This window comes from Lutra lutra, chromosome 6 (assembly GCF_902655055.1).
Source record: "Lutra lutra chromosome 6, mLutLut1.2, whole genome shotgun sequence".
Classification (NCBI taxonomy): domain Eukaryota; kingdom Metazoa; phylum Chordata; class Mammalia; order Carnivora; family Mustelidae; genus Lutra; species Lutra lutra.
In genome coordinates this window covers 122,053,425-122,072,207 of record NC_062283.1, presented here as the reverse complement: position 1 = coordinate 122,072,207, position 18,783 = coordinate 122,053,425, and the positions used below count along the sequence as shown (strand labels likewise).

Sequence of the window (18,783 nt, the reverse complement as noted above, 5' to 3'; positions counted from 1 at the left end):
TCTGTGACTTATCAGCCATTGATGACATGAATTGTTTTTAAAAATCAAATAGTGCTGTAGGCTGCACTGTCTAGTGTGATAGCCACTAGCTACATGTGGCTGTTGAACACTGAAAATTGGGCCAGTCTGAACTGAGATGTGCTATAAATGTAAAAATAGTGTTAGTTTCAATATTTAGTACAAAACAAAAGAATGTAAACTAGTGTTTGTTTTTTTTTTAAGATTTTGTTTATTTATTTGACAGATCACAAGCAGGCAGAGAGGCAGACAGAGAGAGAGGAGGAAGCAGGCTCCCTGCTGAGCAGAGAGCCCTATGCGGTGCTCGATCCCAGGACTCAGATCGTGACCTGAGCCGAAGGCAGAGGCTTAACCCACTGAACCACCCAGGTGCCCCTAAACTAGTGTTTTTAACTATTAATATAAATGATAGGATGATGGGACCAAATAAGACAGTATTAAAGTTAATTTCACCTCTTTTTAAAATGTAAGACAATTAACGATCACCTAAATGGCTTGCATTACAATTGTTGGACTGTGCTGCTGCAAGGCAAGGAAGATGTTAGACCCCTGACCCATTCTCCCTACTGCTCATTCCTGCTCCCCAGAGCAACTTTTAGTTATTTTTTGCTGTTGTGTTACTTCCACATTTCCCAATAATAAGCATATAATTACAGCACTTACTGAGCACTTAGGTGACAAGAATTTTCTCTGCTTTCTACATTATGAAATTGAATTCTCAGAACAAGAGAAGGAAACTCAGGAACAGAAAGTTAACTTACCCAATCACAGGTCAAGTATGTGACAAGAACTTGGATTAGGTTCTAATTCTTAAAACCCGGGCAGCTGGGCTCCAGGGCCCATGTTATTAATGACTTTACTGCCCCCTCTGTTTACCTTCCAGTTTTTAAATTCTTTTTTCAATAGTAAAATTATCTAGTAACTTCCTACTCTGGAAGATGAAGATTTCACTTTCTTATACACCCCCTTTATTCTCCTGTTCCCCAGCAACCAGGTTCTATACTAAGACTTCTGTTCCATAGGGCACCTGGGTGGCTCAGTCATTAAGTGTCTGTCTCAGACTCAGGTCATGATCCCAGCGTCCTGGGATCAAGCCCAGCCGTCAGGCTCCCTGCTCATCGGGAAGCCTGTTCTCACACTTCCCCTGCTTGTGTTCCCTCTCTTGCTGTGTCTCTATCAAAAAAAAAAAAAAAAAAAAAATCTTAAAAAAAAAACAAACCAAAAACTATTGCATTGCATTCCTAATTTAATTATATAATTTTTGTTAAATTAATATAAAATGTACATAGTAACAAGTTCTGTAGTGTACTGTGTTATATTTCCTTTGAGAATATTTTTAATCTTTCTGAAAGGAGTAATTGCCTTGGTTGTAATTTGCTCAATTTGTATCTTTTGTTAATTTATCACTGGAGTAATTTATTACTCATTTATTCCCTAAGTCACTCATAAGAAGACGTTCTTCCCCCAAGTCCTTCATCTTTTTGTTTTGGTATCCAAGATATGGGGAATCCACTTATTTTTCTTTGCCTGCCTTTGTTTTAATGGGATACATCCTCTAGTTGCTTCAGAAAAGATGCTTTTTAAGTAGCACCTTGTTCTTGTTTGCGAATGCGCTGTGTTATCATTCTACAGATAGTCATGTAGGTTTTTCGGTCATTTTAAAATTTTCTTTGATTCCTGCATTAGCACTTTTTCCTTGAAGTTTCTTTTTTCTGTTTGGTCATAATTTTTCAAATTAGAATCTTGCTTTAATTGTCTCAAGATCCATATTTGAGAGACCAAGGGAGATAATTGGGAGGTCTGTGTGCATGAGTAGGACTTTACAGAGGTGGGCCTTATTACACCACAAAACATCTTCATTATTATCCCACCCCTAACATCCTATTCTAAAGCTCTTCTTTGCCAGTGGGTCACTTTTTCTAGAATGAACGCTTCTGACTTTATCTGTGGTAGTACAAGCTGGACTGTTCAGAGTTCTTGGAAGCAAGTGAGGTCAGGGGCCTAGGTATTTCATTATTCAGTATTCAGAGTTTCATTTTACATTCCCACCTGCAGTAAGGGATCTCACTGCCATTCTTACGACCAGATGTTTAACTGGAAGTTTCACCTCCCTTCTTTACCTGTTAATTGAATGCAAATAGCAACCCAAAATACCAGCTGCCTATAAACAGGTAACGTACCATACAGATCCACAAAGCAGCAATAAAGCATAGTATTAAATATTTAGCATAAATTATCTGATGTAATCTTCAAAACAGTACTATTATCCCATGTGAATACACCTTTTTTTTTAAAGGTTTTTAAAAAACTTATTTGACAGATCACAAATAGGCAGAGAGGCAGGCAGAGAGAGAGGGGGGAAAGCAGGCTCCCTGCTGAGCAGAGAGCCAGATGCGGGGCTTGATGCCAGGACCCTGGGATCATGACCTGAGCCAAAGGCAGAGGCTTAACCCACTGAGCCAACCAGGAGCTACCCAGGTGCCCCCCATGTGGATACACTTTAACCAGATCCTACCATTGTAATACTTTTTATTAAATTTCTCTCCTTTTTGGGGGGCGCCTTGTGGCTCAGTCGGTTAAAGTCAGCCTTCAGCTCAAGTCAGGATCTCAGAGTCCTGGGATTGAGCCCCACATTGGGCTCCCTGATCAGTGGAGACTCTGCTGCTTCTCCCTTTCTCTCTCCCTCTGCCTTTCCCCCTGCACGTGTTTGCTCGCTTGCTCTCTCAAATAAAATCTTTTTTTTTTTTTAAGTTTCTCTCTTCCCTTCCTATCCTTGCTCCTAGAGACACCTGTAGCACTGAAAGGGTGACAAAATTAGACTTTTCTGTTAATAATTTGCTGCCGTTTTAGACACTGAAAAGTAACTTTTACTGAATGGTGGGAGAAGCATCAGTTTTCCATTCATCAGTAATAATCAGTTTCTGACAGGTTGGCTATTGACCTACCTCTATCCAGTATTTCCATGGCAAATACGTACGAGAGAGCAAAAGGATGCATTATCACAGAATGCAAGAGACCTCACTAGGATCATAAGGCGAGTAAGAAAGAGGGACTGTAAATGAAGGAAACCTGAGACACTTTAATTCAACTCTGAGCCTGTCCACTCTTGCTACTTTTTCTAGGACCACTTCCTTCTATCCCATTAGGAGAACTACGAACAGTATATACAGTATTTTAAAACATAATTTGGCTGTTCTGCATTTCTAAAACTTTTGATCTACCCTTGCATTAGCAGAGTAAGAGGGGTATTCTCCCATGACTGAAATAAAACAGCCACTTCTTCAATGATGTATTAAATCACCTGCTATGTATATTTTGAGGCATTCAGTACCATAGAACTGAGTAATGATTTTACTCTTAAGACTTCTAGTGTAAAGGTCGCTGCAACTTCAGATACATTTGTTAAATTTTTATTTCAAAATAACGAAGCTTGTCTTTATAAATTTGAATATAGAAAATAAATTATTCTAATGTACGAACCCTTTGCTTGTTCACAGATATACAAGTGCATTTATGTTTGTGTTAATAGGATACATTATCATAAGTTTTGTCTTTTTTTTAAGTACCAGAAATCCAGGATATTGTAACTGTAAAATCTGGTTTAATTTCCTCCAAGTTGGAGATACTAAGTTCCTATCCCATGCTCACAAAGGTAAAACAGAGTGTTTAACCAACAAACATGCTAAATTAAAAGTCTTCTGTGCTCTCTCCCCAAAGGAAATTATTCTGAATTTGGTATTTATTCATCTCCTAATTTATACTTACACTATATAAGTACATCCATATACGTATAGATAGCAGTACTTTGTATGGTTTCAAACTATATTGTACACATTTCTGTAGTATATTTCTCTCAACATTCCCTGTGCAAGTCATGTTCATGTGTACCTCAGTTTTTCCATTTTTATTAATCCTCATCAGCTGTGTCTATTAAGCCCACCCACTGTCTACTGGGTTTTTTAATTTCAGTTATTGTGTTCTTAAATTCTAGAATTTCTATTTGATACTTTTTTTGTAGTTTTCATTACTTTAATAATTTTTGTCATCTAAGTTATTGAATATGTAAGTCAGTTAAAGTTTGAAAATTCCAACATGTGGATCATCTGTCTATAGATGTATTTCTATTGTCTTTTTTAAAAAATCTTTTAAAAATATTTTTTCAATCATGAGGTCTTACATACTGCTATTTCTAATAAATTTTATAGAATTCTGAACAATGAATATGACAAACTGTAAGGAATGTTTGTGGCTCTGTCTCAGGGGTCTATAAACTGTGCCCCATGGGCCTAATCTTCCCTGCCATCTAGTTTTGCCATCTAGTTTGTTTGAGCTAAGAAGGTTTGCCATATTTTTAAATGTTTGAAAAATAATTAAAAGAAGAATATGCGGCAACACATGAAATAGAAAATTCAAAGCTAAGTGGCTGTAGTTTTGTGGGTATCCAGCCACACTCATTCATGTATGTACTGTCTGTGGTTGCTTTGTGCTACAGTAGCAGAGTTGAACAGTTGCAATAGAGACCTTATAGCCCACAAACGTAAAATATTTATTGTTGCCAACCCCTTGCTGTAGATAATGACATCTCTCTCTAAGAGAGGACTTAATTGCTGGTAGGCCCTTAGGTTAGCAGGAAGATCACCTTAATTCAGTCAGGGATTTAGTTGATTCAAAGCCATTCTTACATTTTATGAGGGTTGGTCAACTTCTGGTTCTCCTTTGTTCTGAGGGTATCATTTCCCAGGGGTTCCAACTAAACATCTGGTGTATCTACCCAGGTTCTCATTCCTCGATGGGCCCAGTTCTTCAACCACAATTTCCCTTCTCTCTGAGATCGTGGCTCTTCAAATCCCACCTTAGTATATATGTCCTAGTACATTTGTTTCTATAGATAAATAAATAAGATCAATTTAAAGGCATAAAGGAATTACTAAAGCAGCAAGGGTTTGAAGGGCTATGCTCCCGAGAGCAGGAAAGCTGTAGAGGATGACCCAACATGGAGGGGCGTGTGTGCATGAGTGCATGTGTGTTTACTTGCCAGCCTCTCTCGCTCTTATAGGGAGTTTGCTAGAAACTAGACTGACATTCTCAGAAATAGAAGTTCAAGGTGGTCACATGACTTTTCTACTCCAGATTCCCCTTGTAATACCATTTAGGACAAACCAAGTCCTAATAGTTACTTCTTAGGCCTTATATGGTCTGAATGACTGCCAAAATGAGACAAAACACATTTGGGGGTGAAGAGGCACAGAGGAAAGAAACAGTTGTACCATCAATGCTCTAAGGCATATACTCATCCTAGTGAGAGTCCTTTACATTTAAACTCCCCCCCCCCATTTTCCTTATTTGTAATTGAGATATAATTACAGAAGATATGTTTTCTTTTTTTTTTTTTTAAAGATTTTATTTATTTATTTGACAGACAGAGATCACAAGTAGGCAGAGAGGCAGGCAGAGAGAGAGGGGGGAAGCAGGCTCCCTGCTGAGCAGAGAGCCAGATGGGGGCTCCATTCCAGGACCCTGAGATCATGACCCGAGCTGAAGGCAGAGGCTCAACCCACTGAGCCACCCAGGTGCCCCCAGAAGATATGTTTTCAAGTGTTCAATGAGTTTATACTCTGGTTTCTCTTCAAATCACATAAATCTTTTGCCTTTTAAAATGAGTTTTGATACATGTATTATTACCTGTGTACCAACACCTCACTCAAGATCTAAAGCATTTCCATCACCCTAGAAATTTCCCTCCTTGCTGCTCTTTCCAGTTAATCTTCCTTCTACAGAAGCAATCATTTTGCTATTTCTATCTTCATAATTTTTAAAAAAGATTTTATCAGAGCGCACAAGCAGGGGAAGAGGCAGAGGCAGAGGGAGAAGCAGGCTCCCTGCTGAGCAAAGATCCCAAACTCGAGGCTTGATCCCAGGACCTTGGGATCATAACCTGAGCTGAAGGCAGATGTTCAACTGACTGAGCCACCCAGGCATCCCTGTTATTTCTATCTTTATAGATCATATTAATTTTTTGTTACAAATCATATCACTACCATGCTGGTTACAACACTACCGTAAGCCTTTTAGATGGTGTTAATGTATTTTCATTGTTTGTATTTCACCTATTTTTCTGGATCTCAGATTCTTGGTGTTTTAAGACAAAGTCTGCTTTTTAAAATCTAACTTTTATATATCTTTGCTAGACATCAAACCTCTTCAGAGAAGAATAACATCTTTTTTATTCTCTTTTTAGCATTTGTAATATTTAGCATAGGATCTAAGTCAAGGAAATGTGTTCAAGAAATGATTACTAGCTGTTTTTATTTTATTTAACACATTATGGGTGAAAGATATATCCATCAGAAATATCTGTACTGTATATCATTATAAGAAAAGAAATTTCATGAATTTTCTAAAATGGGAAAATTTACAAATATATTTTTATTATTAAAAAAATAACTTGTTTGATTCGTAGCCTCTTTATTGAACAGAAGCTATGCTAACACAAATGGTCATACATTATGATTAGGTACTATAAGTAACCTGGGCTTGGGAATACTATTGTACTATACTAAACTATTTAAAAAATTCATTTCTAGAATCCTAACCCTTAATACTCCCACGGCAAGTCACATACATTATTTCAATCCTCAATAGCCTTTGAAAATAGGCAAGGGCAAGTAGTATTCTCAACTTAAAACAGTTAAAGAAAAGATGCAACGAATAACTGAGTTACACAAAACCCTTTCCAGTGATGCCAGGGCTATTTTTTTGTACATTTCAATGTCATAAGCTGCATATACAGAAGGAAAGAGCCAACTTGGTTTTTGTTGTTGTTGTTGTTGTTGTTTTTAAGAATTTATTTATTTATTTGACAGAGAGAGATCACAAGTAGGCAGACAGGCAGGCAGAGAGAGAGAGAGAGAGGAGGAAGCAGGCTCCCTGCTGAGCAGAGAGCCAGATGTGGGACCCTGAGATCATGACCTGAGCCGAAGGCAGAGGCTTAACCCATTGAGCCACCCAGGCGCCCGAAAAGAGCCAACTTGTATTCCAGAAATCAATTTCCGTGTTTCTTCTCTGAAAATTCATAGGTTGCCCATTCCTTCCATCCTCCAGCATAGTGTTGAGCACTGAAAACATATAGCAAGGTTAGTGCTGTAAAAATTTCCTCCTGCTTTATAACACAAGGTTGATAGGAACTTTAGAGATGTAGAGATGCCATGACTACTCTAGCCTTTAAACCTACGTAAAAGACTGTTACTTTTGAGTAGGATGAAAATATAGAGGCTTAGTCTCTATCCTGCTATTACTAACACAGTATTAGAAGACATTTTTCAGTCGACCAGTAAAAATATCATATGAAACATTGCTATTATACACACTCTTGAATACAATTTTATACTTCATTTATGCACCTGTTAAAGCCCAGAGATACTGCCGTGTCCAAAGCCTTCTTGCTTCTCACTCCAGCTAAACAAGAAAACACCAGACTGTCTGATTTGGATGGTTTCACTTCATTGTACTTCTCTTTGAAGTCTTTTGGGTTCATCTGTAGAGCTTTACCTACCTCACCCACTGAAAGAAAATGTTAAGAATTTCAATTAAATCTTAGGTACAGTAAATTACTGAATATATACTTTTGTGAGGAATTAATTCAAGTCACAAATCACTTACGTGGTATGTTGACGGACCCAGGAATTTTTCCATACTCAACAATTTCCCATGGCTCTCTAACATCAATTAACATAATTTTTTTGGAATTCAAGAGGTTTTTAAGTTCCTTATAAGTGACATCTTTAAAAATAGCTGTACAAAAATTATGGCAGCTTCCCTTTATTGACTTCAAACCTGGAAAGAATAAAATAATTTTGGTACCTTCAAAGTAACATTGCTATTAATATCTGGAAGGCAGGTCAAAGGAATCCCTCCCCCCTGGTTCCAGCCAGTTTACTATAGTTGATCTTTTGACTTCACTGACCTGTATATGTATTTTGTACACAGCCGGACAGAGCCACAGGATGTCTACCCTCTTGCCTTCCATGCTTAATGGCTGGCCTTGTGCCAGCTCCATATTCTACTCTCTCCAAGCCCTTAATTAGGGGGAACTTGTAAATACACATTCAGCATTTGGTAACTGAATCCTGCAAATAACTTGTGAGTTTAATCATAATCCAAGTTACAATGTTTTTTTTTTTTTTTAATTTTTTTTTAAAGATTTTTATTTATTTATTTGACAGAGAGAGGTCACAAGTAGGCAGAGAGGCAGGCAGAGAGAGAGAGGAGGAAGCAGGCTCCCTGCTGAGCAGAGAGCCCGATGCGGGGCTCGATCCCAGGACCCTGAGATCATGACCTGAGCCAAAGGCAGCGGCTTAACCCACTGAGCCACCCAGGCGCCCCTCCAAGTTACAATGTTAAGAAAATTTTAATTTCCCCTTGCAAGTGAAGATAATAAGCCTACGTTAGATGTGGGAACCTTACATTTGAAACTACACTTGTAAGTACTTAAAGGCTGTTTCTATCTGTTAAATAATTGGTGGGGCACCTTGGCTGGCTCTGTCAGAAGAGCCTGTGACTCTTGATCTCGGGGTTGTGAGTTCAAGCCCTAGGCTGGGTGTAGGGATTACTTAAATAAAAACGTAAATAATTGGTAACATAATATGGCACTGGGTAATAACCTATAAAATAAATCCATGGGTCCACACTGATATAAGGATATAATTGAATATATGGGGAGAAGGGATTATTTCAGTTGATGAATGTAGAATGAATGATGAAAAGAGAAAATCACCATTAGGTTAACATCCAAGTAATAATTATTTCAGCAAGAGCCATTGACAGAAGGTAGAGTTAGTAGGTGAAATTTTGATTAGAAATAGGATAGTATCTCCCCCAGGAAATACTTACTAATAACAAAAGGAAACACCTGAAAGATACTACTTTAACCAATTATTCAAAGATCACTTCACTAGTAATGAGAAATGTCAACATGTATACTTTGATAGGATGCTCAAAGAAGAGCACATCACTTCCTTAGTATTTTTGCCAAAATACATACCCTGAATCAAGTCAGAAGAAAATCTCAAACTCAACCTACAAAATAACGAATACTCTTAAAAAAGTGTCAAAGTTATGAAAGACAAAGGCTGTGGAACTATCACAGATTGAAGCAGACTAAGGAGTCATGACAATGTAATAACAACATAGAATCCTGGATTGGATCTGGGACGATAAAAGACCTCAGTGGGAAAACTGGTGAAATTCAAATAAGGCCTATGGATTAGTTAACAATATTATGTTAGTATTACTTTCCTGATTTCAGTAACTGTACCATGTAAGATGCTTACGTTAAGGGAAGTTGGGTAAGAATAAAGGGAACTCCATTTTATTTTTCCAACTTTTCTATAGGTCCAAATTGATTTTTTAAGCATGAAAGAAAACCCCAAAGATTTTTAAAATAAAATAAAAATTTTAAAAATTTAATAATCCTATTTCACAACAAAATGACTGCTATAAAGTAAATAATAATGCTCAAAGGTTGTTTAAAATATGAAGTATCTTATAAAGTGAAATTGGTATAAACAGTATAAGCTGGCATAGAAAGAGGTTTAAAGATCTAAGTTGAGAAGCAGACACACAACATACCATCTACGAGAATTCAGTATTTGGTAACAATTATATTTCAAAATAATGGGGATATTTTATTCAACAAATATGCAGGGCAACTAGCCAGCCAATAGGAAGAAAGTTTAAGCAGACTATTGCCTCATTCCTTACATGTAAATAAATATAAATTTCAATCTAAAAACTAGTATCTTAGAAGTACCAATAGAAAACATGAGCAGGTAATTTAAACCTTGGGATAAGAAGACCATTCTAAACATGATATGTTTAAAGATATGACCTCATAAATATGCTAAATTTATATATGGGAAAAGAACAATGAATAACTAGAAGACACGTGGCAGGTAGGAACAAAATATTCATAACACAGAAAAGACAAAACATTAGTATTAATAGAGCTTATACAAATAGGAAAAGGACAAAATTCCCAATAGAAAAATGGCCAAAACAGGAACAGGGAATTGGCCTGAATGATACCAATGATCAATAAAATGTAAAAAGATGCCTTATCTCACTACTTATTAAGGAAATGCAAGATACAAACAAAATTTTTCAAATTTTGCCAGATTTGTAAAAATTAAAAGGGATTGATAACATCAAATATTGGTAAAGGTATGAAGAAATGGGTACTCTTTTACAATGTTGGGAGTGTGTAATGTCAAAACCTTTTGAAAGGAAAATTTAGCAGGAATAACACTTTATGTATATATTTTTTACTTCAGAGTTTTACTTTTAGGAATCTATCTTCCTACAGGAGTATTAGCATGAATTCATACAAATGTATATTTATAAATATATTCATGGGCAGCATTCTTTGTAGTACTGAAAAATGGTAAGAAGCTGGAAGTCTATCCATAAGGGAACAGTTATAACTGGTGCATTTATACAATGGCATATTATTTAATGTAAGTTATCCAAAATATAGTATTAAATTTATAAAACTAGTTAGACAGCACTAGATATAAACCAGGGGTTCCCAGACCTTCTTGGTTCATCCTTTAATGTCTTAGTAAATTTTCTGCAGTGTGCATAGGCCCCCCCAAAAAAGCTTCATGGTTCTATTTATTAAATAGTTAAGAAAATCCAAAAGTGAGTTGTGAAAAACCGCATTTTCTTGTAAAACCAAACACTGCTCTATTTTCATTCGTCTTTCTCACTGATAGCAAAAGATGGAAAAATGGACAAATATAGTAGTTAAAAAATTCAGGTTTCTTAGCAATTCCACTCCAAGGTATGTACCCAAAAGATGTGAAAACAGGGACTCAAACTCAGACACCAATGCTCATAGCAGCATTATTCACAATTATTCACAATAGCTAAAAGATGGAAGCAGCTCAAGTGTTCATTCAACAGATGAATGGATAAACAAAATGAGGCTTATACATACAATGAAATATTATTCCGTCATGAAAAGGAATGAAGCTCTAACACATACTGTAGCTTGAAACTACGACATGGAGAATACACTAAGTGAAGTAAGCCAGACACAAAATGACAAATATTTAATGATTCCACTCATGAAATATTTAGAACAGGTAAATTCACAGAAAGTAGGTTAGAGATTACCAGAAGTTGGAGGGAGGGGTGTTATTGCTCAATGGGTTTGAGTTTCTGTTGGGGGTGATGAAAATTTTTGGAAATACAGTGGTAATGATCCCCACAATGTTGTGAATATAATTAATGCCCCTGAATTGTACACTCAAAAATGGCTAACAGACACATGAAAAAATGCTCATCATCATTAGCCATCAGAGAGATTCAAATCAAAACCATATAGAGATACCCCCTCACACAGTTAGAATGGCCAAGTTTAACAAGACAGTAAACAACATGTGTTGGAGAGGATGTGGAAAAAGGGGACCCTCTTACACTGTTGGTGGGAAGCAAGTTGGTGCAGCCACTTTGGAAAACAGTGTGGAGATTCCTCAAGAAATCAAAAATAGAGAGGCGCCTGGATGGCTCAGCTGTTAAGCGTCTGTCTTCAGCTCAGGTCATGATCCCAGGGTCCTGGGTAAGAGCCCTGCGTCAGGTTCTCTGCTTGGCAGGAGGCCTGCTTCTCCCTCTCCCACTCCTCCTGCTTGTCTTCCCTCTCTCGCTGTCTCTCTCTCTCTCTCTCTCTCTCTGCAATAAATAAATAAAAAATCTTTAAAAAAAAAAGAAATTAAAAATAGAGCTACCCAATGACCCTGCAATTACACTACTGGGTATTTATCCCAAAGATACAGATGTAGTGAAAAGAAGGACCATCTGTACCCCAATGTTTATAGCAGCAATGGCCACAGTTGCCAAACTGTGGAAAGAGCCAAGATGCCCTTCAACGGACGAATGGATAAAGAAGATGTGTTCCATATACACTGTGGAGTATTATGCCTCCATCAGAAAGGATGAATACCCAACTTTTGTATCAACATGGATGGGATTGGAGGAGACTATGCTGAGTGAAATAAGTCAAGCAGAGAGAGTCAATTGTCATAGGGTCTCACTTACTTGTGGGGCATAAGGAATAACATGGAGGACACTGGGAGAAGGAGAGAAGTGAGTTGGGGGAAATTGGAGAGGGAGGCGAACCATGAGACTGTGGACTCTGATGAAACAAACAGGGTTTTAGAGGGGAGGGGAGGTGGGAGGATAGGTGAATCTGGTGGTGGGTATCAAGGAAGGCACATATTGCATGGAGCACTGGGTGTGGTGCATAAACAATGAATCTTGGATCACTGAGAAAATGAAATAAAATTTATAAAATATGGCTAAAATGGCAAACTTTATGTTACATATATTTTATCACAGCAAATACAGTAAAAAAGTAAAAATACAGATTTCCCCATCCTCTTCAGATTTTGAAGAGTTGGCTCATGTTATCTATAAGATTCGATCTTAAAATGCCTGGGATAAAACTATTTCTCACTCAACTTTTTTGTGAATTCCCGGAATGCAACAAGTCAGCCAGCTGACTTGGTACAGTTCCTCATTGTTAGGAACTGGAAAACTACGGTAATTTAAAAAATTGTTAAACTCAAGACTGTGGTACTTCACCACAGGGAAACAAATATCACCTCGGCATGTAACTTGTGTAACTGAATCAAAGATAGTTATGTTTTTCTTATATATTAGAGCCAAACTGACATTCAGCTTTCTCTATGCTCCTGTTGGGGTGTGTGTGTGTATGTAGGGGGGCAATGGAGAGCACGTGTACAATCAATGAGGACTAGATTTCCTAGCTTTCCAAGGCACAAATATTCTCTTAACAAGTCTCCACTCCCCCAAACTTCTCATGGTGTGAGCCTCGAGTCCATACTAACTCTTGAGTTAAAGCTATAGTGTATTTTTGGGGTGCCTGGGTGGCTCAGTGGGTTAAGCCTCTGCCTTTGGCTCAGGTCATGATCTCAGGGTCCTGGAATCGAGCCCCACGTCGGGCCCTCTGCTCGGCAGGAAGCCTGCTTCCTCCCCTCTCTCTCTGCCTGTCTCTCTGCCTACTTGTGTTCTGTCTGTCAAAAAAATTAAAAATTAAAAAAAAAAAGCTATAGTGTATTTTTTATACAAGGCCTCTACTTGTAAATCAACCACTTCATCTATTGCATGATCAAAGAAACAGCGATCAGTTCCTACAATGAAGGAAAACTGGCCGTTTGGGATTTATTGTGATGATGTGATTCTCTTGAGGGATTCTCAAGAGTAACACGGGCTATATGTGATTTTCACATTTTTGAGGCTCGTTTTGGAATAAACTCCAGTTTGGCTTTTCCACACTGGTAAATCTAGCCTCGCCTGGGTGCTCCCTACAGCCTACATTATAAGACACAGTCTGAACTCCTTAGCATGTTCTTTCATGTCCTTCAATCTACTTTACCAGCATAATTTACCAGACCTTCTCCTCCTTCCTATTCCTCCTCTGCCTCAAGAACCCTACCCTACAGCTACATCAAAAGTACACATGTGCCCCAACTACCTTTTTATAATGGAAAGAGCAGGGATTTTAGAGTCTGATAAACCAGGTTCAAGTCCTCCTTTGTCCACTTAGCTCTGTAGTCCTGGGAAGATTAATTAAATTCCCTGGGACTTCGTTTCTTATTTATAAAACAGCAATAATATTACTTAACCTTTCTGAGTTGCTGTGAGGTTTAAGCAATATATATGGTGCAATCTTTAAATACACCTTCCTTCATGATATATGCACACAGTTCTTTCTGAAGGGTTCTTTTCTTCCTTCCTCATCTCTACCTGGCACACTCTTACTCTCCTTGAAGACTGTTGAATACCACTTGTCACCAACCCAACAGTTCCACTTCTAAGTATCTATTCTAGTAAGTTACTTGTAGAGATACACAAAGAGCTGTGTACAATAACTACTGAAGAAGTTTTTAGAACAGGAAAAAAATGGAAACCAAAATGTCCATCAAGAGGGGACTGGTTAAATAAACCGTGGTAATCCATACTACGGACTATATGCAGTAGTTAAAAGAGTTATATGTACTGCCATGGAAAGTTTCTGAATACAAAAGTGAGAAAAGAATTCAGAAAAGTATGCACAATAGATCACACTGTATGGAAAGAAGTAACTAGTGTCAATGAGAATGTGGAGAAAAGGGAACCCTCATGCACTACTGGGAATGTAAATTGGTGCAGCCACTGTGGAAAACAATATGGAAGTTCCTCAAAAAATTAAGAATAGAACTACCATATGATCCAGCAATTCCATTCCTGGTATTTATCTGAGCAAAATGAAGATGCTACCTTGGAAACATAGGTGCACCCCCGTGTTTCCTGGAGCATTATGTGTAACAGCCAAGATATAGAAACAGCCTAAGTGTCCACTGATGGATAAATGGATAAAGAAATTGTGGTACACGGAGTGCCTGGGTGGCTCAGTGGGTTAAAGCCTCTGCCTTCAGCTCAGGTCATGATCCTGGGGTCCTGGGATCGAGCCCCGCATCGGGCTCTCTGCTTGGCAGGGACCCTGCTTCCTCCTCTCTTTCTGCCTGCCTCTCTGCCTACTTGTGATCTCTGTCTGTCAAATAAATAAATAAAATCTTAAAAAAAAAAAAAAGAAATTGTGGTACACATACACACACACGAATATTCAGCCATAAAAAGAATAAACTCTTGGCATTTGAGACATGGACCTTGAGGGCATTACCCTAAGTCAGATTGAGAAAGATAAACACCGTGTGATCTCATATGTGGAACCAAAAGCAAACAAGCAAAAAAATAAACAAACCCTCAAAATCCAAGTTCACAGATACAGAGAACAGATTGGTGGTTGCCAGAGGCAGGGAGGGGTGGGGCAGGAGAAATGGGTGAAAGTAAAAAAGATAAAAATTTTAAAATATGTACTTTTTTAAATTAAAAAAATAAGAATTCTCATCTTCATAGGGAGACAGAATGTAGGCCTCTTGGGGAGAGTAAATGATTTTTAGGAAAGATGAATGGGCTCTTAGAAGAATAGATGGGAGGTATGACAGTTTGTGACAAAGGTTGGGTGTGGTGTTGAGTTCTAGTCTCCTTTCCTGTGATGAGTCAATCGTTCTTGGTTGGTGAAACTCTTGGGGAGGGGAGTTATGAAACTGAGTTCCTTTTGGAGGATCTGTCTTAAGGCAGGTAAGAGGAGTTCAGAGAAATCCTCTCTCCATATTTGCTGTTTTTCAAATGCCTATAGCTTAAACAAACAAAAAATCAACCTACCAACCCAAATTTCAGTGTGAGATAAAATGATGACCTAAAAATATTTATTTATTTATTTCTTTTAAATATTTTATTTATTTATTTATTTGACGGCAATGCGGGGCTCCATCCCAGGACCCTGAGATCATGACCTGAGCTGAAGGCAGAGGCTTAACCCACTGAGCCACTCAGGCACCCCAACCTAAAAATATTTAAAATCACATCATATTAGACTATGCAAATTGAAGATCTAGTATAATTCAAAATGGTCTGATTCATACTGTATATACATGTTTAGAAGCTTGCTTTTCTACTACAATTGTCAGGTCTTTTTAGTAAGGAGAAACTTGTAGGAATAAGCATTTTTTTTTTTTTTTTTTTCAAACAGAAAACTTAAGGAATTTAGGATTACTTCTAGGGGCACCTGGGTCACTCAGTCATTAAGCATCTGCCTTCAGCTCAGGTCATGATCCCAGAGTCCTGGCATGGAGCCGCTCATGGAGACCCTCATGGAGCCCCCCGCTCTGCGGGAAGCCTGTTCTCCTTCTCCCACTCCCCCTGCTTGTATTCCCTTTCTGTCTGTCTCTCTCTGTCAAATAAATAAAATCTTAAAAAAAAAAAAAGAAATTTAGCATTACTGCTATATGTCTCTAAGTTCTAGATTCAATTATTCTTTGAAAAAAATTTTTAAAAGTTTATTTGTTGATGTAATATCTATAGCCAGTGTGGGGCTTGAACCCATGGCCCCAAGATAAGGAGTTGCATGCAAGTTCTTCCAAGTGAGCCAGCTGGCACCCCTATTTTTTGAATTACTTAATTTCAATTAGCCTAATGCAATTTAATTATTATATGTTTAAGGGAACTATATATAGAAATCATACACATGATTTGGGTTCTGAATTTATTTTTTCATAAATTTAGCTTCTTTTCTATATTATAATATAGCATAGTTTTGTATTATATGTTTTGCTTTAAAATACTGAGCTAAATTTCACTTAGAGGGGCACCTTGGTGGCTCAGTCAGTTAAGCGTCTGCCTTCAGCTCAAGTCATGATACCAGGGTCCTGAGATCGAGCCCCGCACTGGGCTCCCTGCTCAGTGGGGAGCCTGCTTCTCCCTCTCCCTCTGTCCCACTCCCTGTTTGTATGCTTGCTCTCTCTCTCAAATAAATACAAATCTTTAAAAAAAAAATTTCCACTTAGAAATAGCCTATCATCACTTCCTACCAATTCAGTTTGGTATTCTTTTTATAATTTCAAACAAAGTTTTGATGTGAAAAATGTAACTATTTGAAACATAAAAGTTTTTGCTTAATAATAACAACCATAATAATGGCAACTCACTCTTGTACAACTATAAAATAAATCCTCTGGTTCATCTGTAATCCTCTTTTGGATGTTGACACTTTAGAAATCCCACATTAGTATCTGTTGAATACCGAAAATTATTTCTAGGGATGCCTGGGTGGCTCAATCGGTTAAGTTGCTGCCTTCAGCCCAGGTCATGATCTCAGGATCCTGGGATCAAGCCCTGCATCATGCTCCTTGCTCAGCGGGGAGGCTGCTTTACCCTATCCTCCCCACTTGTGCTCTTTCTCACAAATAAATAAATAAATAAAATCTCTAAAAAAAAGAAAATTATTTCTAGAGACCATGTAATGGTCAATATAAACAACCCGTAACCAAGAAAGAATATATTAGAAATAAGATTGTTACTCCAGAGAGAAAATATTAGGAGGAACATTTGGCGTGCTTCCTTATCGAATGTGTATTTGGGTTTTGTGTGAACAGTTTATGACTTTTAATGTAATCACCTCAATAAATATTTTGACTTTTTGAGAACCACTTGCAGCGAAATTTGAAAAGCAAGCGAACAACCACCCTATGGGATAAAAATATTATTTTAGGGAATCTAGGGAGTAAAAGATTAAAGGGAATCTAAAGATTCTAGGGAAGTGGAGAATTTCATAAGGGGACTCCCTATACTATCTTTGAGCTTCTCAAAGTTACTTGTCTTCTCAACCTCTATTACTACCCAATCACAGTATTTTCCCTTAAATAGCCGCTCAAGTCCCCACGTCCTCTGACTGTCACCTTCCCCAACCTCCCTCCTTGCTTAAAGCATCTTCTGCTGCTGGCAACTGATTCATATTGACAATGCACTTCCGTGTTTTCTGTTGTTTCTCTGGCCGGTTTTGCCGTCCGTAAAATTAGCAGTGGTACTTTAATAGCTCTAAGTGTTACAATTCTAGGTGACTTGCCACGGAGCTCTGAGCGCGGCTCCCCAGTGGGTCACAGGTGTAACTCGCAAAGCTGGGCTCATCCTCAGTCTCCGGCAGAAACTGGCCTTGTTGCTCGCTCGTCTGAGTCGCCAACTGACCTTCCCTGCCCACTCTGGCACCAGTATCTTCCTAAAAGCCACCACACGCGAGCTCCCTGGAGCAACGCTGACCTCTCTCCCTGCGTCCTCGGAGCACCCCCAGACCCAAGTAGCCCGGAATCGGAAAGAACGAGAACTGAATGTAGGGGCTATCTTCCCAGGAGCCAAGAGTAATGGGACTGATTTTTAACTGGACGCCGCAAGCAGCGAGCACCCCCACCAATGCCATTCCTTCCCCGAGCCCGAGGTTAGACGCTGTCTCTTTACCCCGGGACCACCGAGCTCACCCCAGAAGGCAGCCTCCGCGGACGCCAGGATCGGCCGGCGTACACTCCCGAACAGCTGCAGCGGCAGCACCATCGCCAGCTCGCGCCCACCGGGCCCCAGACTTCCTCCTCTGGCTCCTCCTTCTTCTTCTTCTCCGCGGCACCGCCCTCCCCCCGCCCCCTGCCCAGCGACAGGCTCTTGAGCGCCCGCCGGCCGGGTGCTGGCGGAAGCGGGGAGTGCTACAAGGAGTGATCGCGGAGGGAACCGTACCCTACTCTGGAACTTCAAATTGGAAAGTAACTCGAGAGTTGGGGCGCGCCTGGGTGGCTCAGTCTGTTCGGTGTCTGCTTTTGCCTCCGGTCATGGTCATGATCCCAGCGTCCTGGGATGGAGCCCTAATTGGGGCTCCGGGCTCCGAGGGGAGCCTACTTCTGCCTCTCTGCTTGTGAGCCCTCCCCCTGTCAAGTAAATAAATAAAATCTTTAAAAAAGAAACAGAGTTGAGCTTGCTTTTTTTGTTTTGGATTATTATTTTTTAAGGAGAGACGAAGTTTAAAAGTAGAAAGTAGAAAACATACCAAAGATGAAACTAAAAGATTTTTTTAAAGAGATTTTATTTATTTATTTTTGAGAGAGAGAGAGAGAGAGAGAGAGAGAGAGAGAAATGAGCTGGGGGAGGGGGGCAGGCTAGGGGCAGAGGGAGAAACGTGCTCCCCATGGAGCTGGGAGCCCCTAGCCCTGCTCATTCTGGGACCCTGAGGGGACGGCAGATGCTTAACCGACTGAGCCACCCAGGCGTCGAAATTTAAATATTTAAAGTAAACAAATTTTTCCAACTTACTTTATAATGGGATTC

General features: G+C 39.0%; 1 protein-coding gene across 1 annotated transcript; it reads right to left on the bottom strand.

Annotated features, from left to right (window-relative positions):
• Positions 1-6,557: 6,557 nt before the first annotated feature.
• Positions 6,558-18,097, bottom strand: TSTD3 (thiosulfate sulfurtransferase like domain containing 3). The gene is made up of 4 exons (XM_047734887.1): positions 17,949-18,097; positions 7,678-7,851; positions 7,419-7,578; positions 6,558-7,133 (listed from the first exon to the last, which is right to left on the bottom strand). The coding sequence occupies exons 1-4, from the start codon at positions 18,019-18,021 to the stop codon at positions 7,061-7,063; spliced, it is 480 nt and encodes a 159-aa protein (XP_047590843.1). The 5' UTR covers positions 18,022-18,097; the 3' UTR covers positions 6,558-7,060.
• Between the last annotated feature and the right edge of the window lie 686 nt (positions 18,098-18,783).

Coding starts and splice junctions, on each gene's coding strand:
- TSTD3 (XM_047734887.1), bottom strand. CDS start 18,021: ATGGTGCTGCCGCTGCAGCTGTTCGGGAGTGTACGCCGGCCGATCCTG. Junction 7,579..7,677: donor TGGGTCCGTCAACATACCAC/GTAAGTGATTTG, acceptor ATTTTCTTTCAG/TGGGTGAGGTAGGTAAAGCT. Junction 7,134..7,418: donor GTATCTCTGGGCTTTAACAG/GTGCATAAATGA, acceptor ATATGTTTTCAG/TGCTCAACACTATGCTGGAG.